This window comes from Salvelinus namaycush, chromosome 6 (assembly GCF_016432855.1).
Source record: "Salvelinus namaycush isolate Seneca chromosome 6, SaNama_1.0, whole genome shotgun sequence".
Classification (NCBI taxonomy): Eukaryota; Metazoa; Chordata; class Actinopteri; order Salmoniformes; family Salmonidae; genus Salvelinus; species Salvelinus namaycush.
Window position 1 is genome coordinate 32,184,421 of NC_052312.1, and position 26,817 is coordinate 32,211,237.

At 45.7% G+C, this 26,817-nt stretch overlaps 1 protein-coding gene across 7 annotated transcripts in view; it reads right to left on the bottom strand.

The window, feature by feature from the left end:
• The window catches only part of LOC120049885 (non-muscle caldesmon-like), a 55,733-nt gene that overhangs the window by 12,879 nt on the left and 16,037 nt on the right, over window positions 1–26,817 (bottom strand). For 3 of the 7 annotated variants that reach the window (XR_005477149.1, XM_038996372.1, XM_038996369.1), the window contains exons 1-10: window positions 21,374–21,528; window positions 18,927–19,009; window positions 9,857–9,991; window positions 7,107–7,479; window positions 6,980–7,009; window positions 5,940–6,013; window positions 5,023–5,287; window positions 3,812–3,952; window positions 1,959–2,002; window positions 1,763–1,838 (exon numbers count right to left, since the gene is read on the bottom strand). Coding sequence is in view for 6 of the 7 variants with exons in the window: in XM_038996372.1 (XP_038852300.1) it covers window positions 1,763–1,838; window positions 1,959–2,002; window positions 3,812–3,952; window positions 5,023–5,287; window positions 5,940–6,013; window positions 6,980–7,009; window positions 7,107–7,479; window positions 9,857–9,991; window positions 18,927–19,000 (1,212 nt within the window). In the remaining variant the exon portion in view is untranslated. Of the gene's footprint in view, window positions 1–1,762; window positions 1,839–1,958; window positions 2,003–3,811; window positions 3,953–5,022; window positions 5,288–5,939; window positions 6,014–6,979; window positions 7,010–7,106; window positions 7,480–9,856; window positions 9,992–18,926; window positions 19,013–21,373; window positions 21,530–24,624; window positions 24,725–26,817 lie in introns of those variants that run through there. The other 4 variants (XM_038996371.1, XM_038996370.1, XM_038996373.1 and 1 more) reach the window with 4 other exon arrangements.

Consider the following 26,817-nt stretch of genomic DNA (forward strand, 5'->3'; position numbering starts at 1 on the left):
TCAGCGTGGCAGATGTGTTATTATATACCCTTACCAACTCGGGGCGGCCTGTCAGGAAGTCCAGGATCCAGTTGCAGAGGGAGGTGTTTATTCCCAGGGTCCTTCGCTTAGTGATGAGCCTTGAGGGCTCTATGGTGTTGAACGCTGAGCTGTAGTCAATGAATAGCATTCTCACATAGGTGTTCCTTTTGTCTAGGTTGGAAAGGGCAGCGTGGAGTGCAATAGAGATTGCGTCATCTGTGGATCTGTTGGGGCGGTATGCAAATTGGAGTGGGTCTAGGGTTTCTGGGATAATGGTGTTGATGTGAGCCATTTACCAGCCTTTCAAAGCACTTCATGGCTACGGACGTGAGTGCTACGGGTCGGTAGTCATTTAGGCAGGTTACCTTAGTGTTCTTGGGCACAGGGACTATGGTGATCTGCTTGAAACATGTTGGTATTACAGACTCAGACAGGGAAGACACTGTCAGTGAAGACACTTGCCAGTTGGTCAGCGCATACTCGCAGTACACGCCCTGGTAATCCTTCTGGCCCTGCGGCCTTATGAATGTTGACCTGTTTAAAGGTCTTACTCACATCGGCTATGGAGACCGTGATCACACAGATTCTCTCATGCATGTTTCAGTCTTACTTGCCTTGAAGCGAGCATAGAAGTAATTTAGCTTGTCTGGTAGGCTCGTGTCACTGGGCAGCATGCGGCTGTGCTTCCCTTTGTAATCTGTAATAGTTTGCAAGCCCTGCCACATCCGATGAGCGTCAGAGCCGGTGTAGTACGATTCGATCTTAGTCCCATATTGACGCTTTGCCTGTTTGATGGTTTGTCGGAGGGCATAGCGGGATTTCTTATAAGCTTCCGGGTTAGAGTCCCGTTCCTTGAAAGTGGCAGCTCTAACCTTTAGCTCAGTGCGGATGTTGCCTGTAATCCATAGCTTCTGGTTGGGGTATGTACGTACAATCACTGTGGGGATGACGTCCTCGATGCACTTATTAATGAAGCCAATGACTGTTGTGGTGTACTCCTCAATGCCATCGGAAGAATCCCGGAACATATTCCAGTTTGTGTTAGCAAAACAGTCCTGTAGCTTAGCATCTGCTTCATCTGACCACTTTCTTATTGACCGAGTCACAGGTGCTTCCTGCTTTAGTATTTGCTTGTAAGCAGGAATCGGGAGGATAGAATTATGGTCAAATTTGCCAAATGGAGGGCGAGGGAGAGCTTTGTACGCATCTCTGTGTATGGAGTAAAGGTGGTCTCGAGTTTTTTCCCCTCTGGTTGCACATTTAACATGCTGGTAGAAATGAGGTAAAATTGATTTAAGTTTCCCTGCATTAATGTCCCTGGCCACTAGGAGGGCCAACTCTGGATGAGCGTTTCCTGTTTGCTTATGGCCGTATACAGCTCATTGAGTGCGGTCTTAGTGCCAGCATCGGTTTGTGGTGGTAAATAGACAGCTACGAAGAATATAGATGATAACTCTCTTGGCTTATAAATCAAAATTAATGTAGTATAGTATCATTACCATTATCTAAAGCATGTACTGTAGCTTTTAGATTCAGAGCAGTATTGAAATATACTCTATGTTCTAGATATGATCATCAACAATGGTAACAGTTATATAATCCCAGTCAACACAAGATGTCTTTTCAAAAAAAATGCAACAAATAAATATCATTTTCGTACATCTTTTCGACATTTTGTTCTCATAGGGCTCATTAGTAACAGTACTAGTCAGGTGATTTGTGTTGATGTGTAACCTCTGACCTGGGCAACAGAGGTGTACTGCTCCAGTCTGTTGTCAATCTTAGAGATGACAGGAGAGTGAGTCGTCTTCACCGTGCTGCTCAGAACATATAACAACAACAGAATTAGCCAAAGGGTCATTTTATTACTGAACTGTATGACTTCACACCGAAAGCACCAGATGTGAGTCAAACAATTAATGGAAACGACTGTTCACCTTTTCTGTGCCGACTTGCTCAGAAACTCTGCCCTTTCACCAATCTGTTGAAAGATCAGTGAACTTTGCATCAAACATTTATTAGGCAGTAGCCACACACACACACACACACACACAAAAACAACCCCTACCAAATACACACAGCACTCCCACATCACACACACCATCCAAACCCAACAGCACCCTCTCCCCCTTTCTCCTGTTCTACCTTTCCCTTTTTTTTTTACCAGACCCATTGCATCCTTGTTTAGACTGGGCTTTTCCTAGCCCAGCGAGACACAATGTGACTGACTGTTCTGTTCTCCACAGCACTGGCTACAGCTACTGTCACCCGGCCAGGAAAAGCAGACAGCAGAGCAGCACAGGCCTTTTTCAGGCCCTGCGCTGTGGGAACCTTGCTCTGACTGCTGTTTATGATATACGACAACAGGGCTAAGAGGGGGGGGGAAGCGATCCCGAAAATAAAAATAAGCAACCATCCATCCCCGCTCCCTCTAAAAAATTAAATAAAAAAGGAACCTGCTTGGTCTCTAGCTCGGCTCTGCTACCGAAATGTGGGTGTTCCTAAAATACTCCTCTCGACAGGAAATAACCCATTCTCAGGCTGCAGCAGCACCACCATTCCAACGCGGGTACACTAATCCTATTAACCTAATCGGTTTCCTGCATCCTCAGAGTTTTTGAAGGGAGCAGCTCTCTTTATCTAGCTAACTGTGTTGACTACCATTTGCAGCTTCCGGAACGTTGTATCCTAACGTAACTACTCTGGACTAGTGCAAGAGGATCCGAGTGTCTACTCATGTGTACTGTCACAGTACTGTGACTTGAACTACAGGAACAACACACTGGAGGAATCAACGGAAATAAATAGAACTACTGTTAAAACGGCTAGTGTGTAAGTCTGAAAAAAGGTACACAACTCACTCCAATGCAAAACAATAACGTTAGCACAGACACTGGAATGAGTATAACCTCACAATAACGCAGCGCACACGCATTAGCTATGAGTAGAACAACGTTTGCCCATAGACACCGATCTAGGGTCTGGGTTTACGGTCCTCCCTCCTAATGGTTCAGTTTAAGATATGGGGAAGGGTAACCTATGGGCAACTTCTACCATCAGCTGTACCTACGGTGAACATGATGACAAAGTAAAGCTGCGGAGAGGAATGGAAGGATGTTAACATTTGCCAACAGACCAGACCACAAACAACAACAAATGGAATTAGATTATTACCTTAAAATAAAAAAAATAAAAACACACAAAGTTAGACTATTTCAGGGCAGATTTCAGTGAGATGGATATTTGCTAAACTTGGAGTAATTAGATTTTCTCCACTGGCAGAAAAGTGAAAACCCCCATGGACACTCACTGCATGGGAGTTTATTTCAGCAACACTGGAGCGTTTATTCACATAAGTTGATAGAACACACTACTCCATAACAAATACTATCTTTAAAGTGATAAGTTGTGGCGTTTCCAGTTTCCATGCCTTTAACGCAGTAGCAAGACAACAGACAAACCCACACAGACAGAAGACAACAGAACAGAGACACTTATTGTCAACAACAATGACGCCATAACGTTCCCAGTAAAACGATCCTGTCACCTACAATGAGGTGAATTAGGATAAGGTAGAGATTATGCCACGAAAAAGACTAAGAAGTACAAGCTACTATATGGGAGGCAACTGTTACATCTGTCGTAGCTTTTGGATCCCTGCAGTGTACTTGCTAGATTTATGAAAGGGCTGAATAGGTTAAAGCTATGTGATAGTTTTCGAACCTGGTCATAGACAGACATCATAGATGGAGGTGACTGAGAGGTCAAAGGTCAAAAGTTGTCGACTGACCTTGAGGGAGGATCCTCTGGGACTGAAGCATTTGAAGGGTTTGGCCTCTGCGTCGACGGTCTCCACCCCCATCTGCTGTCTCTTCTCGGCCGCCTCCGCCCTCCTCCTCTCTATCTCCTCCTTCATCCTCCTCTTCTCCTCCTGAGAGATGCGGAACACAGCAGAACTCTCAGTTATTAAACGGTCACACACGCATGCACGCACGACCAAGAATGTACGCACGCAAACAATAACTAAGCGCGGGTATACTCCTCTAACTTGAACGCACCACTTCTCTAGTGAAAATACTTAACAGTTTATTTTACTATATTACAGTCTGTTCCTATTGGTACTGTACAGTAGGTGCAGTAGGTAACACTATTTATATTGATGTCCAGGCTTCTATTTGTTATCCACCTATATCCAGGCTTCCATTTGATATCCACCTATATCCAGGCTTCTATTTGACATCCACCTATATCCAGGCTTCTATTTGATGTTCACCTATATCCAGGCTTCTATTTGATGTTCACCTATATCCAGGCTTCTCCCATCCTGACACAAAACAGTCTCTTATGCACCACAACATGAGACGACCCCACGTTCAAAGCCAAGCACAGCACAGAGACCTGTCGGGAAATGACAGAAGTTGTGTCTGAAACAGCATCCTATTCCCTATATAGTGCACTACTTTGGACCAGAACCGTATCCGCAGAGCCCTGAACAAAATGAGTCCATTTTATACGGATGGAACCAGAGAAACCCTGTCAGCATAAGACAGAGTACAGTACAGTAGACTAGGTGATTGGACGGCGAATGGCGCGGTGTCAAGTGCAAGTATGTACACGCAAATTATGGACTGACTATCATAGCTTAGATATGTGAAGGTGAGGTCATATAGCAGGGGAAGAAGAATGATGGCCTGTAAAGGAATTATTATTGGGATTCAAATAGGAGTGCGCCGATAAGGATGCAGTATAGTAAGATCATGTCATGGTGAAGCAGGCAGGAATATGACGTATAGCTGTTATCTTCAACAGGTGTGATGACTAAATCAAGTGTACAGTCTTGAGATTAGGAGAAGAAGGAAGGGAGAGAGATAGAGGAAGGGGGGGAGAGAGAGTGCAGAAGAGTGAAGGAGAGAGGCAGAGAGAGTGCAGAAGAGTGAAGGAGAGAGGCAGAGAGAGAGAGGCAGAGAGAGAGAGAGAGAGAGAGGCAGAGAGAACCCCTACCTCCTCTCTGGCCTTCTTCTCGGCCTCCTCCTGTTTCTTCTGTCTCTCCTCCTCTTCTATGATCTTCCTCCTCTCCTCCCTCTTCTTCTTCAGCTCCTCCAGCTCCTGCTCAGCCTCCTGCTGCTTCTGTCTCATCCTCTCGAACTCCTCGCTCTCCGCATCGTCACGGCGGCGCTTCAGCTCCTCCAGCTTAAGCTCCGCCTCCAGGTGCGCCGTGTCGTCCTGCTCCTCAGCCCCCGCCTCCGGGGAACGCACGCTGCCGCGGCTATGGGACACGCACAGGAAGACAGGTTAATGTCGTCACACAGGTAGAAAGACAGCCACACACACAAGCCTACACAGACACTCTGGCGCTGTCTAAGGTCTAAGGTAATAGTGTGTCTAAGGTTTCACTCCAGTGCTTCCCTCTGGGGAGCTAGGATTACATGACCTGTGTCAAATACAGCAGTTCTGCTCTAGAAACCAATCAGGCTAAACAACAGTGTGTTTGTGTGCGCTGGGATAAATATGCCTTTCAATTACATTACAGACACCTTGGGCAATACTCTCCCACCTCTCTCCTCCCCCTAGGTTTTGAATCAATTAAGTATTATTATTTTTTAACTAGGCAAGTCAGTTAAGAACAAATTCTTATTTACAATGACGGCCTACACCGGCCAAATCCGGACGAAGCTGGGACATATGTGCACCGCCCTATGGGACTCCCAATCACGGCCGGTTGTGATACAGCCTGGATTTGAACCAGGGTGTCTGTAGTGACGCCTCTAGCGCTGAGATGCAGTGCCTTAGACCGCTGAGCCACTCAGGAGCCCGAATGCCAAGACCACAGAATGCGTGTGCGTTTGTATGTGTGTGTATGCATGCATGTGTTGCATGTAGCATTATACCATTAGCGCACATAAGTCTCTGGCTCCTACCTCAGGGTCCTTTCAGTTTTTTTGTGTTTTTGAGGAGTCTCCTCGTGCAGACCTCCATTCTGCTTTTCATTCACCTGCAGGCACAGAACACACGCTGAGCACACTGAACTCTGGGAATGAAGGAATGCTTGTGTCTGTGCGTGGGTGCTTCTATGTGACATCACACCATTCCAACCAGACCAGTGACTCCACTCTGTGACCCTGGCTTTGTCCAAAATGACACCCTGTCCCACACTGGACTACTTCTGGCACAAGTCTTCAAAGTAGTGCACTATATAGGGAATAGGGTGTCATTTGGGGACACACATCTGAAAGCGAAACAGGGGGTGGCGGAAAGTGAGTAGACATGACAACAGATGCAAAACACAGGTTTCAAACACAACCTCTTCCCCACAGAGGCAAGCATGCAGCTGAACACACAGTGACCGTATTGTGACCACTCCGTGGATGGCATGGCATTAAACCACGTTAAAGATAACCACATGACCGTGACCTCAACCACACCTTATGAGATGTAGCTCTATTACCGTGGATGCAAGACCACACTTAGCGTCTGGAGAACTTCAATGTCTGGGAAATATTAATTTAGGCTACACCGCTACTCTGCTTGATTGACAAAGACACTATGCGTGGTCTTTAGAGTTTCTATACGCTACGATTTCTGAGAATTATTTCGGAGACATTTGAGTTATCCAGAGATGTTCATGCTCCCATTTCACACCTCTATGTTAAAGTCTTACCACATCCAAGCCGTTCTGGATGGTTGACATCCCACAGTCTTCCTCAGTCTCATTGTTCAGTGTCACTGTTGTGCCCTCTACCTCTAACTGATCTGGTTCCTCTACCTCTTCCTCTACCTTATCACTTAATTCAGCATTTTCTTCAACCTCTGCCTTTGATTCCTCAACCTCATTTAAAACCACTGCTTGCTCTTCTGTATCTTCCTATGAGAAGGAATGGGAGTGTCATGTTTTATCAAAATCAGATAAGTAATCAGCAAACTCCAGCCACCATTCCAATCAATATATCCATGATCATACCTCATTTCGAGTTTTTTCGTCAATGGATTCCTATGGATAAATAAGGTACATTTTATGAATGAAAACATGCCGATGGAAAATAAAATGAAAATGGACAGAAATGTCCCTAAAAGAAGAATAGACTGACCTGTTCTCTCATATAGGACCGTCTCGGTTTCTCCTCTTCCTCCGCTTCTTCTTCTCCCTGCTCAGCCTCTTCCTCCTCCGGAGCAGCCTCCCCCTCCTCCTCCTTTCGGCAGTTCCGCTCTTCCACCTCTTCTTCGTTGTCCTGGTAACGGCCCCTGCGGCCGACGGACCTCTCCTCCACAGTATTCTCCCCGCTGCCGTGGTTACCGTCATTGCCGGGGTTCTGATCCTTCTCTCGCTCCAGAGCTTCCATCAATCTTTTCTGCCTGCGCTCCTCTCGTTTGGCCATGCGCTCCAGCAAGGCCTGCTCATCATCGTCTCCTCCACCCGAGGAGGTCATAGAGGAGGAGGACACAGACACAGTCTCTGTCACACTGCGAGAGAGAGAGAGAGACATGCCACAGTCAATTACACAGCCAATCACTACCACACAGAGGGACAAAAACAGTTAACCACTGAATTCGCTATGTGGTCACTGCTTCTGAAGTTAAACTACCACCACTCTGCTGGACATTCCCCAATATCTGGACACCACGAATATGGATTTCTACTCGGCTCACATGGACATCAACAACAGGGGAAATAGGATTTCAGCTCCATTCCCAGTTCACACGTCTAATCAGTTTACCTCACCGAGTCTTCTGGCTTCCTAGCTTGAGGTTGTTCTTTTATCCACAGGTTAGGTCCAACAGCGTAACTTAGGCCTACACGAAAGTTCATGGCTGCTTTTCTCTCCCAGAAACGTATCCAGTCCACGTTGCACTAGCGACTAGCTACCTCCTTTGCCCAGCCTCATAGCAAGCTGACAGGGCATCCATACAATACCGTACGTGGGTCTGCATCCAACCCTCCAACCACCTCACACATACCGACAGAGTTTAATACAGGCTGACGACACCGCTTGGCAAATGTTAGCACAGAACCAAACACAATCAACAACGGGTCGGGTTACGTCCGATCACAGGTCGAGACAATCCCGGACTTGTTCAATAACCACAGGATATGGCTGTGACCTCACAGAGAGAAACCATTCTCCACTACAACAGTGCTTCTGTACTGGTGGAGAGCAGAACAGCCCACTACTTCCAGTGTCAACTGCTGTACTGACCTCAACTGGACATGGTATGGGGGCGGACAGCAGGGTGAGCTATTTATGACTGATTGGTAGACAAAAGAAGAGGGTCTCTGTTTAAACTATGTAAGTCTATGTCTGTGATACTCTACTGTAAGACTTGTGCTTCTTCAACACTTTAGAAAGGGTACTAGCCTACAGTATGATGGGGACCCACAGTGCACCTATTCCATTGAGAGAGTATACTATAAAAAAAGAACAGAAGAGGATAGGAAAGGATAGGACAGCTGACAGGAAACCTGGAGCTTCCGGGAACTTCCTCCAGGGATGGCCGGAGCTGCATTCTAACAGTGGATGAGATCAGGGTTCCACACCAAGGTTGTTATAGTTTTGTTATTAGATTTAAGATTTTTATTTGAAATTCAGTTGTTTCAGTAAGTTTTCAGATCCACTTTACTAGTTTTTATTTAGTTCAAGTTTGATTTTACTTTTTTTTCCATTTTTTTTTCATGTAATTTATTTTCAGTTTTAGTTTAAGGGACAGAAAGAAGCCTATTTGTGGGAGGCTAGGAGCCATTTATGTGTTTTTTGGGACGTCAGTTCTTGCCACTGTGGTGCAATAATGCATAAGGTGATGGGTCAGGTCATAGGTTAGATTTAAAAAGGTAGACTCAGCGAGATGACGTAGATGCACAAAGTAAACAGTAGTAGTGGGTCAATTTCCCCAACAACCAGGAACTTTGAAGTGCAAGATTCTGGTCCCGTAGCTACCACGTTGAAGCAACGTGAAGCCGTACCCATGCACATGTGCAGATTACTCTGTGTGACCGCGTGAGAGCAAAGTCTTGCATCGTGCTCGTCTCAAATGACGCGCTCGAGCAGATGACTTTTGTCAAATCTTTCAACGCGTGTTTGCGTGATGTTTCTGCAGTTGCTCCTCATCGACTTCGTCCTGCGGCAATCGTCTGCATCGTTGGAGGCTCTATTGTCAACCAATCATTAGGGTGTTTGTTTGACCCACGCAAGCATGACTGAAACAGGAACCAATTTGCCGTGATTTATGCACAGTTGACATATACATGTGATATTTCAGGGTCTTTCTCCATTATTGACTGTGCTACGTGTACACACATTATATTATATTAGGATTTTATTCGTTTGGTGTGTGATATTGGGGTTAGGTACATGTTCATTTCAGCATTGTAAAGAAAGCCGTTTGTAAACAATGGCAACACTGCCATGTTGATCTGAGCCTTGCTGTTAGAAAGCCACGTCAGTGTCCGACTTTCGGCTGTCGCAGATGCAACTCCCCCCGGCTTCCCTCCTTGACTTTCGTCTACTGTCGCTTTAGCCTTACCAGTCAAACGCGCCAAATATCTGCTGTGCTGCTCTTGGCAAACTGAACTTTTGATTTGATTTGATTCGTTTTGGAGTCAAAGATAATAGTTTCCGTTATTCAGTTTAGTTTTTCAAACAGATTTGTTAATTATTTTATTTCAGTTTACTTAATAGTTTTTTGATGATTAGTTTTCGTTTCAGTTTACTATAACAACCGTGTTACACACACATCCATTAAACTGGGTTCAAACCACAATCTCCTACGCACCACAATACTGTTAGCCCCTGAGCTAAAGCCTAGACATTATGTTTGGGAGCTAACACAAGTCTTCAGGTCTTACCTATGGCTGTTGGTCATCACCACGCTGTCACCGGGCTCCTCGCCTCCCATCCCTCTCATCCTCTCCTGACGCGCCCTGCGTCTACGCTCCCTCGCAGCCTCCTCCTCATCCTCATTACTACCCTGGAAGGCCATCCTGAGGCAGGGAGAAAGAGAGAGGAGAGAGAGAGCCAAGTAAGTCATTGTTCTCCAGATAATTCTCCAGTTATTTACTGTGCAATACAAAAGACTCACAGTGTCTTTTACTTGACTCACTGTACTCACATTCTACCCTGTTCTGTTCTGCTCTGCTCTGCTCTGCTCTGCTCTGCTCTGCTGAGCTCAGGCCACTGGTGCTGCTGCTGAGGTTTCACTTTTCACAGCCTGATGAAAACAGTGTCTGGAGATGTGGCTTGGCCAGCGATGAGAGGAGAGGACCCCGGCTGTAACGTGGCCGCTGGCCTACGCCTGCCTCAGCCCCGGCTCGGCCCAGTGGAGGGGTGGAGTGGTGGGGAGCTGTAGTGTGTGAAGGGCCGTAGTGTGTATAGTGTTTGTGTGTGTGTGTATAGTGTGCGAGTGCGTTTTGCCTGTACTACGCTGGCCAGCCGAGAACTATACTAAGGCCAGATCACTGATCTCAACGCCCGGCAGTTTGACAGGAAAGTCTCTAGCCCACAGATAGGTACCAGTCCATTCTATTTAGATTCCTCTTCAACTTCATAAAACATTGGGAAAGCCTCTCCCCTAAAGGACTGAACCAACTTCTTATCTTCCCCGCCTCTGTTTTGTTTGTGAGAAGAGCTCCATTCTGTCTGCCTCTGTGTGATCTTCAAAGTCCATGTCAGGCATCGGCTAAGCTAAGCAAACACCATATGGCCGTTTGGCAGTGCGTATTGCATGTTACTGAAGCATGTGCAGTTAACATGTTAAGCGGAGTGGTTTTATGGGAGACTTTACAGCTTGCGAACAGCAAGCTCTCCTGCTGGGTCAACTGACTGAGGAATGTTGTTATAATTGAACACAGAACTCTGCTCACGCCCAAGCTAAACCTGGGGGGACAGTGACATCATGATACTGTATTCTCTCTCTCTCCATCTCATATATATATATATATATATATATATATATATATATATATATATACACATACACACACACACAGGGTGTTTCTCAGTATGCATACTACCATGCTTCATGCTCCGAGTTCGTTCACCAACGATAACGTAACCAACAATAATGTAATTTTGAGAAGCACTGTGCACTCCCCTAATACTGCATTACCTTTGACCAATACAGAAAAAACAAGATATCATTTGTCAAGATAATCCATCCACCTGACAGGTGTGGCATATCAAGAAGCTGATTAAATAGCATGATCATTACACAGGTGCCACTTGTGCTGCGGACAATAAAAGGCCACTCTAAAATGTGTAGTTTTGTCACACAACACAATCTGTAATAAAGGCCCTTTGCGGGGGAAAACTCATTCTGATTGGCTGGTCCTGGCTCCACAGTGCGTTGTTGAGTCACTCATTGCTACGTTGTTTTACAAAACTGCACTTGGGGATATAGCCAGTCATCTATGTGCATAATGTTAAGGATGAAGAGCGATATAGACTGTTAGAATAGAGATTCTAGTCTGATGGGATTATAAATGTGTATCAAATTGTAGAGAGGTGCATACCATTAGCATACACACTCTCTCCCTGGCACTCAAACTTACATACACTCCCATGCACTGTAAGTGAGAGGGACCGAAGGAGAGAGAGAGAGAGTGTGGGTGTTACTCCCAAAAAATGTAATCATTTTCTCTCACTTCAGTTTATAACACAATCCGCCATTGTTTCCAAGAAATGTGTCTTCGTTTTTTACCTGGTTGTGTTATCTTACATCAACAATCCTGGGAATATTTTGGCTGAAGCTCGCATCGACGCATGCTTCAAAACGTGTACAAACAAAGTACGCATCTGAGAATTGCCCTCCGCGCTCATACTCAGACTGCTCCAATTTGCGGACTTGGAGCACGGAAGTATGTATATTGAGAAACACACACACACTCTCTTTCACTAGAATCTCTACTCTAACAGTCTATATCGCTCGTCACCCTTAACATTATGCACATAGATGACTGGCTATATTACCAAGTGCAGTTTGTAGAAAACAGAGTAGCAAAGACTGACTCAACCTCTGGAGAATAGTATAGTCCCAGAAACAGCCTAAATGTCATGGGAAACTGAGACAACAGCGTCTAAAAATGGATCCGACCAGTCCTTAGTGGCACAGCGCAGTTAGAATCACAGGATCTCAGGGTAGACGATGCCTTATGAAAATCCAACAAACAGCTTCGTTAGCATTCTTGTCAATCAAACGCTTGGCGTTCTTGGCTCTAGACTGTTGCGCCAATGAAGGCCCCAATGCAATATCCTCATCCCTTATAGACCACCTACCACTTTAGTACGGTCTCTCCTCCCATCAGATAGAGAATATAGGGAGAGGTCTTATCCTATGTTCAAGATAATACATCGTCCTATACAGTAGGAGCCTGAGAGTCCAGCCACAGCAATCACATTCAGGTAGGTCTCTCTCTCCCTCGCTCTCTCAAGCCATTATTAAAGGGTGGCCTTACTCGAGGAGTATTTACAGTACAACTACGTTGACTGACAGTTAATAAAGTGCATTGCAACCTTTGGCTAGCCAGCTTCCCTTGCAATGACATGTATAACTTATGTCGGCCATTACATGAACATGTTGTCCTTGTGGAGTAAATTCTGCAGCTGGAGGATGAAGGGAATCGTTTTACTGCAAGTGTGTGGAATTTAACAGTAAACACTTCTGCATTTGTTTTAAATCCTAACAGAATGTGTTGCTGTTGTCCGTTTTTACAATGTGTACAATAAAGTTGATTTAAGCCTAATGTTGCATTCAGTTCCTGACTACTTGAGTAAGTAGAAAATGTCCAGTCACACTAGGTTCAGTCACCAAACACATTAGGGGAAAATATTTCCAAATATTTTCTTTACGGCAAAATATCTCAGCAATGTCCGTGAAAACAACTTCGGAAAGCCCATGAGAAAATACTTCTTCACCTCTACTGGACTAAAACGGAGAGAGTGAGAAAGAGATAGAGAGATTGAAAGAGAGAGAGAGTACACAGGGAAGGGGGGGGCGTGATTTCCTGCCAGAACGGCTGGCCCATTCCCACGCTTCGCCCCGTCCTTCACTTTCTCCTCTAGGCCCAGAGAGAGAGAGCGAGAGACAGCAACGCCATAGCCCCTATCCTGAAGTCTACAGACATTCTAGAGACCTCTATCTTGTTATCAGTGCTAGACCTACATACCTTTTAACCTGCTCATCACCCACCTCTATAGCTGCTGCCCCTATTTCTGATCACCTGAGTAAGGACAAGTACAGTGCCTCCCATGGTGAGATTCCCGCTTGGGGCGTGGGTTCCTTTTGAGTTACAGCTTGACATTATCGCTCATGTCTAGACACATTCGTTCGGTTTATATACATTGTGGGGCAACAACAACAAAAAACTCTCCCAAAAATGGAGTGGGTGGGTCACAGGAGCACCAAAATGAGAGGGAACCCGACTGCTCCTACTGTACTGTAGTCCACCCCAAACATTCGGAGCTGGACAGAGGCCCTAACAGATACAGACACAAGCAGGCCCAGTGAGAGTTTATGGTGCAGGCCGCCGGTTGGGGAGGGCATGTTTGGAACGGTCCATTCACTGAGGATGGGTGTTATTTCCTGGACTCTTCCTGGCCTCCCTGGAGATCTGGCCTACACACAGATGTGGAGGAGATGGGGGCAAAATGGTAGCTTCGCTTCTCAAAGGGCAGCAGACTGACAAACACTGGCCTGCACAGAACTGTTTTGCATGTTGCCTAGGCTATGAAATGTGATATAAATGAAGTAAACTGCATTGGGCTCTGTCACCAGAAAAAAAAGGCATGTGACATGACAGAACACTAACTTCTTATGGCTGAAGGGGCAGTATTGAGTAGCTTGGATGAAAGGTGCACAGAGTAAACGGCCTGCTCCTATGTCATAGTTGCTAATATATGCATATTATTATTAGTATTGGATAGAAAACACTCTGAAGTTTCTAAAACGGTTTGAATTATGTCTGTGAGTATAACAGAACTCATATGGCAGGCAAAAACCTGAGAAGTTCCACTTCCTGTTTGGATATTTTCTGGGGGTGCCAAATTTTCAACCAAGCTCTCATTGAAAATACAGAGAGATATGGATGGGTTTTCACTTCCTACGGCTTCCACTAGATGTCAACAGTCAATAGAACTTTGTCTGATGACTCTAATGTGAAGGGGGGCCAAAGGAGACAGGAATGAGTAATCACTTCCATGAGGTGCCCACGCATTGAACTGGCCCCCCCTTTCCCTGTGCGCTCTCTCTCTCTTTCAATCTCTCTATCTCTATCTCACTCTCTCATGTGAGAGGGAGCTCCGTTCCATCGGTCAATTGAAGTCGATGTAATTCTCCGGTTGGAACGTTATTCAAGATGTATGTTAACAACATTCTAAAGATTGATTCAGTACATCGTTTGACATGTTTCTACTGACTGTAACGTAACTTTTGGACACTTCGTCACGTTATAGTGGACGCGCTTTGAGACTTTGGTTAGGGCGTTTGGTAAACAATTTGAAAGTAGCTAATTGGACATAAATAACGAACATTATCGAACATCAAGCATTTATTGTGGACCTGGGATTCCTAGGACTGCATTCTGATGAAGTTCATCAAAGGTAAGGAAACATTTATCATGTATTTTCTGGTTTCTGTCGAGTCCAACATGGCGGCTAATTTGGCTATGGTTTATTTTTCCGTAAAGTTTTTTTGAAATCTGACACAGCGGTTGAATTAAGGAGAGGTATATCTATAATTCCATGTGTATAACTTGTATTATCATCTACATTTATGATAAGTATTTCTGTTGAAACGATGTGGCTATGCAAAATCACTTGAAGTTTTTGCAACTAGTGAATCTAACGCGCCAATGTAAACTCAGATTTTTTGATATAAATATGAACTTTATCAAACAAAACATGCATGTATTGTGTAACATGAAGTCCTATGAGTGTCATCTGATGAAGATAATCAAAGGTTAGTGATTAATTTTATCTCTATTTCTGTTTTTTGTGAAAGCTATCTTTCGCTGGAAAAATGGGTGTGCTTATTGTGGTTTTGTGGTGACCTAACATAATCGTTTGTAGTGCTTTCGCTGAAAAGCATATTTGAAATCGGACACTTTGGTGGGATTAACAACAAGATTACCTTTAAAATGATATAAGACACATGAATGTCTGAGGAATTTTAATTTTGAGATTTCTGTTGTTTGAATTTGGCGCCCTGCATTATCACTGGCTGTTGTCATATCGATCCCGGTAGCGGGATTGCAGCCATAAGTTTTAAGGTTTGGGAACATTCCAACAAAATATAATTTTTTTAAGGGGACAAATAAAAACAGCACTCAAAACATTCCAGTGTGTGTATGTGTGTGTCTGCGTTACATTGTCATAGCAAAGCCCTGGTCAGTCACAGAGGGCAGTATGTGAACTCCACTGTGCAGGCCACCAACCAGACAGCTTGAGATCCCAGCTGTATCATTGTATGTCATTTGTCACTGAGCGCAATACAAAAGGCCCAGTCAGGCAAACCCTGGGGACACAGTGACCAGAAACACAAACACTGGTTTCTATACCACATTCTTTAGGGGAGCAGTGTGGATGCCTTTACATTCATTTGATTGACTAATTCCATCAAACTTTCATTCCAGTATGTACAGAGTAATAAACACACCCAGGAGAACTACACAGTAGATAGTGAAGCGGAGTTCACCTTGGCCTGGTAGTATCTGGCCTGCTGGTGATTAGGGCTGGAGCTTCACCTCTCTGTCAACAAGACAGATTGTTTTGTTCTAGACTGGGTCTGACACAATGCAGAGCCCTGAGTGCTGGGGAACTCCTAGGCCTCTCTCCCTCTACGTGCACGCACACACACACACACACACACACACACACACACACACACACACACACACACACACACACACACACACACACACACACACACACACACACACACACACACACACACACACACACACACACACACACACACACACACACACACACACACACACATCTTGGCTCACTGGGCTAAAGGAGGCGAATGGAGCTTGTCAAGCCTTCACCACCTGATGACGGTCCAATCTGGCTGAACCCCTCCAGGACTTTCAGACCTCCAGATTGCATGTACACGGGCTATACAGTAACCCAAGCATGCATGCATACCAGTGGAGGCTGCTGAGGGGAGGACGGCTCATAATAATGGCTGGAACGGAGCAAATGGAATTTAATCAAAACACCTGGAGACCATGTGTTGGATACCATTCTACTCCAGTCATTACCACGAGCCGGTCCTCACCAATTAAGGTGCCACCAACCTTCTGTGATGCACACACACACACACACACACATTAGCCCAGCCATGTAGTCCTCCTCCAGGGCCTAGCGACTAGGAAACAGCTCCTTGTGATCTCTACTAGTAAACACTTATAATGTAAAAGTGTTTGGCAGCCCTGACTGCAGATCTTATTGTATAGACTGGAGTGCTCTCTCTCCTCTGTGTGTGTGTGTGTGTGTGTGTGTGTGTGTGTGTGTGTGTGTGTGTGTGTGTGTGCGCATATCTGTTTTCTTTTTACATCATATTTGGTGATGGTTGACTGGATTGGTCCAACAAGAGAACATGTGTTTTTGACTTATTAGATAAGGAGAGACATGGAAATATTGATTGTGTTACAGCATATTTGCAAAATATAGCGATTGAATCTTTTATCAATAACATCAGTGGGTTGAAAATCGTGCATGGTCCCGCCAACTGAAACGACTCCAACTAAATAAACAGACATGAACAAACTCCCACCATGCCTATAGCTTACTACTCTTACTCTCTCATACGGTCTGTATTTTCGACCAAATTCCATATTCTCCATATAATATAAACACTGTGGGATAATATAAATAATATAAAACACGGGTTTTATGACCTGTTGTGAAATATATAACGGCCACATTAAGTTATCGTTCAATCAACTGGTGTAGAGCTGGAGCAATGAGGCGTAGGTACATGCCTAAAGGTACAACAATAGATGCCAACATTGCTACAGAGGTTTACATTTGTTGTACAACATAATCACACATCACAATTAAATGTATGAGATGATTATATTCACTGATTAAGTTGACTGGGAAGAAGTATTTTCTGTTTCCAGCCACATTACAGTATTTACAATTCAGGAGGACAGTGTCATAGATATGAAGTTTTAAAAAAAATATAAAAAAACACAAGAAAATGCTAGGTTAAATAGTGGACAGAACACATGTTGGGTTATTTTTTGCCTAGCCAGTTGGGTTTACGAACTATGATCCACCAGGTCAGATCAGAAGACTGGAGGTGTGGCTCAGTAGGGGTGTAACGTTTAGATAGTTCTGTTTGGCCACCCGTGAAAGTAAATGTCATTCTGGTTAATCTGTTCTGTTGTATTGTCAACACATTTTAAGGGTGAGCACTGACATTTTTGTATCTTGCCAAACATACACTAACATAGTGTATGGCCTTACAGACTTGTTCAGTAGCTCCGGTCTGCAGAGAGCTCTTATCATATCTTCAGTAAATGTCACTGCCATATCGCTCAGTAAGGGATTGGACCTCCAGAGATACACATTTGCATATCCTATTGCCCATGATGCATTTTCATGTTTTATGATGTGTGTGGCCAGGTTAAATGACTGTTGTTTGTAAGTATAATTGGGATAAGTGATGAAGCTACCCAGACAAGCTGGGCAAACTAAGCTCCTGGAGTTAAGTAGCCTACTGCAGGGTTCTCCAACCCTGTTCCTGGAGAGCTACCCTCCTGTAGGTTTTCACTCCAACCCCAGTTGTAACCAACATGATTCAGCTTTTCAACCTGGTATCCTGTATCCTTGCTCCGTAAAATGAGACATGGTTGAGGTGATCCATTTGAGATGAGCTCATTTGAAATGTCTGGGCTTGTTACAGTATGTAACTCATTTGACTTGAGGATGCACAGAGGCTTTTTATATGAGGTCAACAGTACATTCTACCACTGACACGATGAGAGACAAAGCAGAACTTATTGAGTCAGAGAGAGAGAGAGAGAGAACACAACACAGGTCATCAGATCAGTGGTAGATTACTGCCTGCATGAGGAGGAGGAAGCCAATATTTGCTGAGTGATGTTTTTAAAGCCCTGAGGAGAGTCCAAACTATTTAAGGGTTGGCTCTCTGGTTCCAACTTGGCATGGAGATCACAGGGACCTGTAACAACCTGAGCCCAGCTCAAAGCCCTTTAACTGACTTCAACTGGGCTCTGAAGAGCACTGAGGTCATATGATCACAGTGCACTCGCTGTGTCATCAACACCCCCTCTGGACAACACGTGTACCTGTGACTCCCTCTGGCTGCACACTTACCGTTATGACGTCATGTTCAGAGTGGTATGTTTAAGCAATAAGGCCCAAGGAGGTGTGGTATATGGCTAATATACCACAGTTTATGGCTGTTCTTATGCACGACGCAACGCGGAGTGCCTGGACACAGCCCTTAGCCGTGGAATATTGGCCATATATCACAAACCCCTGAGGTGCCTTATTGCTATTATAAACTGGTTACCAACGTAATTAGAACAGTAAAAATAAAATGTTTTGTCATACCCATAGTATACGGTCTGATATACCATGGCTGTCCGCCAATCAGCAATCAGGGCTCGAACCACCCAGTTTATACTGATAAACTCCAATGAGATAAGACAACAATATCGTAAATATGTAAGTGTGTGTGTAGTTGTTGATGGACATGGAAGAGGTCTGAGGTTCAGAGGAGGATGAGTAGGAAGAGGAGGAGGAGGAAGAAGGGATGTAGGAGGAGAGGGAAGAAGAGCGGGAGTAAAGGTTGGAGACGAGACGGAGGAGCAGGAGGAAGACGAAGAGGAGGAAAAGTAACGAGAGGAGACGGGAACAAGAGGAAGACGAGCAGGCCAGTCTTACCGCTCAGCCTCCAGGCGCATCTCCTCCCTCTTCTGCCTCCTGAGCTCTCGGCGCCGGTCAAAGTCGTCATCCATGGTTACGCCCTGCAGGATGACATCATCATCAACAGTGTTGTAGTTTACATAGCAGACCACCATAGTCTCTGTGCCCAAGAACACTAAGGTAACCTGCCTAAATGACTACCGACCCGTAGCCCGCACGTCCGTAGCCATGAAGTGCTTTGAAAGGCTGGTCATGGCTCACATTAACACCATTATCCCAGAAACCCTAGACCCACTCCAATTTGCATACCACAGATCCACAGATGATGCAATCTCTATTGCACTCCACACTGCCCTTTTCCACCAGGACAAAAGAAACACCAACGTGAGAATGCTATTCATTGACTACAGCTCAGCGTTCAACACCATAGTGCCCTCAAAGCTCATCACTAAGCTAAGGATCCTGGGACTAAACACCTCCCTCTGCAACTGGATCCTGGACTTCCTAACAGGCCGCCCCCAGGTGGTGAGGGTAGGTAGCAACACATCTGCCACGCTGATCCTCGACACTGGAGCCCCTCAGGGGTGCGTGCCTTGTCCCCTCCTGTACTCCCTGTTCACCCACGACTGCATGGCCAGGCACGACTCCAACACCATCATTAAGTTTGCAGACGACACAACAGTGGTAGGCCTGATCACTGACAAGACAGCCTATAGGGAGGAGGTCAGAGACCTGGCCGGGTGGTGCCAGAATAACAACCACTCCCTCAACGTAATCAAGACAAAGGAGATGATTGTGGACTACAGGAAAAGGAGGACCGAGCATGCCGCCATTCTCATCGACGGGGCTGTAGTGGGGCAGGTTGAGAGCTTCAAGTTCCTTGGTGTCCACATCACCAACAAACTATCATGGTCCAAACACACCAAGACAGTTGTGAAGAGGGCACGACAAAACCTATTCCCCCTCAGGAGACTGAAAAGATTTGGCATGGGTCCTCAGATCCACAAAAAGATATACAGCTGCACCATCGAGAGCATCCTGACTGGTTGCATCACTGCCTGGTACGGCAATTCCTCGGCCTACGACCGCAAGGCACTGCAGAGGGTAGTGCGTACGGCTCAGTACATCACTGGGGCTAAGCTGCCTGCCATCCAGGACCTCTACACCAGGAGGTGTCAGAGGAAGACCCTAAAAATGGTCAAAGACCCCAGCCACCCCATTCATAGACTGTTCTCTCTGCTACCGCATGGCAAGCGGTACCGGAGAGCCAAGTCTAGGACCAAAAGGCTTCTCAACAGCTTTTACCCCCAAGCCATAAGACTCCTGAACAGGTAATCAAATGGCTACAAGGACTATTTGCATTGTATCCCGCCACCCCCCACCCCTCTTTTACGCTGCTGCTACTCTCTATCATCTATGCATAGTCACTTTAACTATACATTCATGTGCATATTACCTCAAGTAGCCCGACTAACCGGTGCCCCCACACATTGGCTACCCGGACTATTTGAATTGTGTCCCGCCACCCCCCACCCGCCAACCCCTCTTTTACACTGCTGCTACTCTCTGTTTATCATCTAAGCATAGTCACTTTAACTATACCTACATGTACATATTACCTCAATTAGCCCGACTAACCGGTGCCTCCGCACATTGACTCTGTACTGGTACCACCTGTATATACTGTAGCCTCGCTACTGTTATTTCCACTGTCAGTTTAGTTTTTTAAATTTCTTTACTTATCTATTGTTTACCTAAAAACCTATTTTTTACTTAAAAATTGCACTGTTGGTTAGGGCTTGTAAGTAAGCATTTCGCTGTAAGGCCTACACCTGTTGTATTCGGCGCACGTGACAAATAAACTTTGTTTATTTATAAACTCTTCACTTATCACCAACCTCTGTATCCTATGCTGGGTTATATTCATTAGGGCACGCAACAGAAAAACTAAAATAGGCGTTTCTTATTGGTAGGTAGTCCCTCCCTGTTTCATTTTGTTTTCTTCTGCTTGATGCGTAGTGAATACGACCCTGATGCCTTCCTGCTCTCGACCTCGATACAGGGATGCACGTTTGTGTGCCTACTACCATATCCACTAGCAATACTAGCCGTACAGCACTACGAAAACGCTGCTCTCTCTCCAAGCCAAACACACAGTCACATTTCACGATGAAAACAAAAAACAAAAAGGAGAAAAGTGAAGGAATGAAGGAGGAGGAGAAAGGAGAAGAAAGTGTGTGAGGAGGAAGAGATGTCCCGCGCAGGATGTCGTTAACGCTATTCACTAAAAAAATACCCTGGGTACGTGACCGAGGAGAGGAGCGGGACCACCCAGAAGATCCTTAGCCTGTCATCATCAACCTACGCTCTTCTCTTACAATAACACAACTGTACACAACCACAATCTAGCCTACTGCTACAGCTACCAGTAAAGTGCATTGAGTGGAAAGGCTACAGTACTGTACCTTAGCAGTTGTGACGATTAGACTTTTAAATATACTGTATTCCCTCTTAAACCATTCCAGCCTCTCTCCCACTGCTTTATCCCAGCACGGCTACAACACAAAGAGTTCCTGCTGCTGCACAATCTTTCACCGGCTTCAGCAGTCAACAGAAAGGGCAAACGCCTCTTCCTTTCGCCCTTCTACTCCTCCCCCCTCCCTCCCACTCTCCCTCCCTTCCTCCTTCTCCCTGTCTTTCCCTTCTTTAACTCTACGTCTCCCCCCCACACACACCACCCCTTGTTCTCTCCTTCCCAAATCTCTACTACTTTTCCTGTTTTGTTTGTAGAGCTGTCAGTGGTTGGCTAGGATCAGATCTGGGATCAGTTTTAGAGAGGCAGGGTGGGTTCTTCAGGCTTGCTTCCTGAGTTGTGCTGTAGATCATGCTGTAGCCTCCCTGCTTTGTGCCCCTCTGCAGCCTCACATAGTGAGAGGACCAAAAAGGGTCTCCAACACGCACACACACCCTTACAGGAAACACAGGGACAGGGGAGGTATGCTTTAAACAAAACCCATCACTCCAAGGGCTAGTCCCTCTGTCCCTTTCTTTCCCTCCCTCTCTTTCTCTCTCTCTCTCTCTCTCCTCTCACAGACCCCACCTCCTTCTCATTTTAACTAGAGGACTATCAGAGTCAAACTACGATGCCCGTGTGTTTTCGGGCCAGATTATTTCCAACACAGCAATAATTTGCTCTCTATGTTTAAATACACTTACGCCATTAGCAGGAGGAAGAAAATTGGCACTTGGATTTCGGCAATTCGTACAACTGTAATTAGACAAAATGAGAGCAATAACAAAAACACTAAAGCCATCCCCAGCGTTAGTTTAATCACATACTTCCTAAAAGCAGCACTGGGGCTGAGAGCGCACTATTAGTATGACTATGATTTGGGGAATATTTAAGAATAATGATAATAATTTGATATTATATTCAACAGGATTTTGAGTTTGCCTGTGAGAGATGTCAGTGTCGTACCTATTCCTTGAGGGGACCACCCATATTCCGTCAAAGCTAACATACACGTAGCAGAGCAGAAGAATGGAGAGAGAGAGAGAGAGAGAGAGAGAGAGAGGGAGCTTCCTGGAATTACATCTTTCTGACTTTCCCTCGGAGGGTTTCATAACAGAACCGATTTTAGCCTGCCTCTCCCTGTTCACTGTAAACTATGGTCTCTCTCTCCACTCACTAGCTCTCTCTTCGGTCCCTCTCTATCAACTGTAAATTAAGGGCTCTCTCTCTCCCTCTGAACTATGGTCTCTCTCTCTCTCTTCCACGCTCACTCTACTCTCTCGCCCACTGTAAACTCTCTCTCTCTCTCTCTCTCTCTCTCTCTCCACTGTTAACCGATTACTTTTTCTCTCGTTCCCTCTCTGTCTGCCAGCTCCTGAGAGCTACAATGGCAATAATGAAACATTTACCAGTCAAATTAATGCTCTGCCGCAACTCTCTGGCTGACACTACCCAGCGCTTAAGGAACATTATATTAAAAGCCATGTTGATGTTATCCAGACAACGCTAGCTTTATTTCCCCCTATCATTTTAGGACAGGTTTGTGTTAACACCACCCAAACAATGTGTCCTCTATTCACAAGGAGAGAGCTGGACGAAAATGTGGCACCATTTCATTCTTAGAGGCATTGCAATGTTAATATGCAGTGAAATGTTGATGCACTGTTTTGCTCTGTGAGTCCATAGAACATAGAGGCCTCTTTTTTTCCCCATGAGTCATTACTGTGACACACAACCGAATAACTTTGTCTTCACCACGTTAGCACAAACACGTTCATCTCAAGAGTATGCCTCGGAAACTATTTGAGTAATGCAGCATTTTACATTCCGATGTTAGCCTAGCGTCTTGAAAGAAGCTTTAAGTTACTCATTCACATGCCATTTTAAAAACAACTCCAGAAGATTCTTCCAGAGGACGAAGCACTTTAAGTTGTTGAGAAAAAAAAAGTTGTCAAATGTAACGTTAACATTGGCAGGCCTGTCAGCAGATAACTTACACCCCCTGACACTTCTTCGCCGGATAAACAGAAGAAAACGAGAGCGGGAGGGGAGAGGGAGTTCTACCGGGATACGACAGCAGCTTTAAGTCCATGTTATCCAAAGATTGCCTGAGTCCAAAACTGATTAAAATACACAATATTTGGACTGCCACCCACCGACTTGAGCGTGGGACTAAAATTAAAAAAAGAGGCAGAACGAAAGAAAGACAAGGCAGAATGAATGAAGAAAATATTGATGCCTACACAAACTTGGTCTACTTAGAATATATTCCAATATATCCTTAAACAGCACCAACATGCACAGTTTACTGTAGCGGGGACATGAAAGTAAACATGGTCATGCTATGAGACTCTGGCTAAGGCTTCTACTTTTGGCATCCCAAGGAATGCTCTGTTCTTTTCCCTTTAAGAGAAGAAAAGAAGAGAAGGGGATTGTGGGCCGGCTCCCACCCTCCCAGCTCCCTGGCTCTGCCTGTACCTGCAGGTAAAGAGCAGGCAGTGTGCACATTGCCATGGTGACCCAGGTGTGAGGGTTGGCCAGGTGTGGTTGGAGAGAGGGAGCTGGGAGATAGAGGTATCCCAGGTATCTGCCATGTCAGTGCTGGGCTGGCACAAGACCCAGGGATTGTGTGGCAGGAGCAGAGAGGGGAGGGGAGAGAGAGGCTAGGGCCAGGGCCATCCTTCACCTCCTCTCCCTCGCTGGGGCTTACTCATTAGGAGATGCTGGAGGAATGTGAGCTATGTGCTCTTTGCTCTGGCCCCTGTCTGGGCCTCTCAGGTGGGGTGGAGAGGTAGGCTGCTGTCACTCTTACTCACTGTCAGTCTATCCATAGGCTACTGTGAGAGCCTGGCATGGCCATGTACAATAAAGGTCTTCATCACAATCGTTGCCATTATAAATCCTCCTCATCAGCTTGATCATCACCATCTTGAGTTCACCATCCTCCTCTTCATCATCATCCCCCTGATCATCATATTGTAATATAATCTAACCAATCCATTAAATTCCTGACAATGGCATGCATGGTCTGAGCGACAGATTCAGGCAGCAACAACACTATCCCTGATTCCCTGTCCTACGGTTGGAGACATGAATCATGTCTGGCTCTGGCACTGACAGACAGGGATGGGGAGGGAGGGAGGAAGGGGGGGAAAGGGTGAGCGAGAAGCTGCCCGAGGGAGGAAACGGGAGGCGCACTCTCACCTGGAGAGAGAGAGAGAGAGAGAGAATCTGAGCACCAGTCAGTCTGTCGGTCACTCCAGCCTCGGCCTGTTCCACGTTGAGGAGGAGGGGGGTCTTAAATCTGTGTGGAAAAAGGAGAAAGCTATTAATACTTCATTCCATGCCATTCCCCTCACAGGGTGCTATTCACTTAATGAGTTCCAATGAAACCTAGTGATCAAAGGTCTGTTTCTGTTTCGAGGCCCAGTTCTGTCAGTGAGTGTGGTGCGAGAGCCAAGACAGTGAAATCTACCATTCTAGACTATGACTTTGACATTCACCTGGGTCAGGTCACCACAACCGAGCACCTCAACTCCGTCTGACTGGCTGACTCTGAGTCAGGGCTGTCGGTCTGTCAACGCTGTAGGTGTGTCACCTCCCGATCCCGGTGTGGTGTTATTTAGGTGGTGAGCCAAAATCATATTACACTGATCTCAGACCTGCTGGAGTAGAACCTATTGGTGTGATGTTTTATGGTGGACTCGGGTCTTAGTTCAGGTCTGTGTGTACTTGTATGTGTGTTGACTGTCTGTGTCTGTGTTACGGTGCAGTAGACCAGCTAATGGCCTGTACAGTAATGAGACTGTACATCGTCCCCTTCGAAGCTAAACTAAGCTCGGCACAGTGTAACAGTCAATCCTTGTCAGTCAGGTGACAGGCCAGGATTCCCCATTCCCACCCAGCAGTGTTTATACAGGAGCCATCAGGACTGTCTCACAGTCTGCACTCTGTCTACTCATACACAGAGTAGAGAAACAGAGCAGAGTTTAACTGTAGTTGATATCATGGTCTTTTATATGCAGACTGACTGACTGACTGCAGACTGACTGACTGACTAATGCTTTGCAGGTGCTCAAGGGGCAGTTTGAGTTTGAGCAAACGCCAAAAGGATACCTGTAGGGGTATGGGTATGTATCCAAATGTGGATAGCAATGCAGAGGGCAGAGAAATGTTCCATCTCTGAGAACATCTGGGAGTGTGTGTGTACGTGTCTGTCTTGGTCTGTGCGTGTCTCTGTGCGGCCAGCCAACGTGCGTGTGTCCTGTCCATCGCCACCTGTAATGATGTGTTTGGAAGAGGTTGTCCTCCCTTGGTCCCGTTCAGCGTGATCTGCCTCTCTTCTCACACGTCGGGCCCCTGGCCCCGCCTCGGGTCCATTAACACATTTACTGCCTCTGGCCCAGCCCAGGCTGTGAACCACGCCAGGATGTGGCCACATAAATTCACTGGAGTTTTTGGCATGGGGGAGGCCATAATTTCTGACTCTCTTTCTCATTGCCTCTCTCTCCCTATCCCCCTCTCTGTCTCTCTTTCCCCCTTCTCCCCCTCTCCTCGTCTGTCATGGTACAGACACTGCTGTTGGACCACAAAGGCATGATCAGACCAGCTGCTGACTACGTGCTCATCGTGAACACTGGGAGAATGTGAGGAGGAGGAGGAGTGTAATGGCTGTGTGCATGTGTGTGTGACTGCACATACTTCCTCCCCTACATACTGATGCCAAGGGAATGTCAGCCAACTCAGCTGACCTGAGGACAGATCTCGTGGTGTCAGAGTAGAAGACTTTAGCTGGGACACATCTTTCTTTGGGCAGGGTATGAGATGGCCAAAAGCGTCTGAGCTCAGATTTGTTCGGCTCGATCTCAATACCATCTGCTTCATATGTTAGGGCTCTCTCCGCTCCGAAAGAAATTCATTCCGCGAGAGGTTTCGGTTAGCTCTAATACGGAAGAATTCGTCAAATTAAAGCACTATTCATGGAATAGTGGAGAGCTGAGAGCCCATTGGAAATGACAGTATAAGGACTGACTAAACTGGGTGAGTGACTGGGTAAGAATCTGCCTGCCATGCATCCTTGAATTCTTAAGACACACCATCATTAGTGACTTAGTCTGATGATCACACACGATCCCTCCCAAATCACCACAGATTGCTATTGTGCTGACTTTGGCTGTAAGATTGAGAGGAGTGAGGGGAAAATATTGGGGCTAAAAGAAAAAAAAAGAGGTCTAAGACTTTGAGTCTCCACTTGGGGATGGAAAAGGAGACTCCTGCATGCATTCCCAGACAATGGTTCACAATTCCTGACACATCTCCTTGCCCAGTGATTCATATTCTGACTGACTGCTAGCTATAGCCTAAGGTTATCTGGAACAGCTCACAGCTGAGAATCCA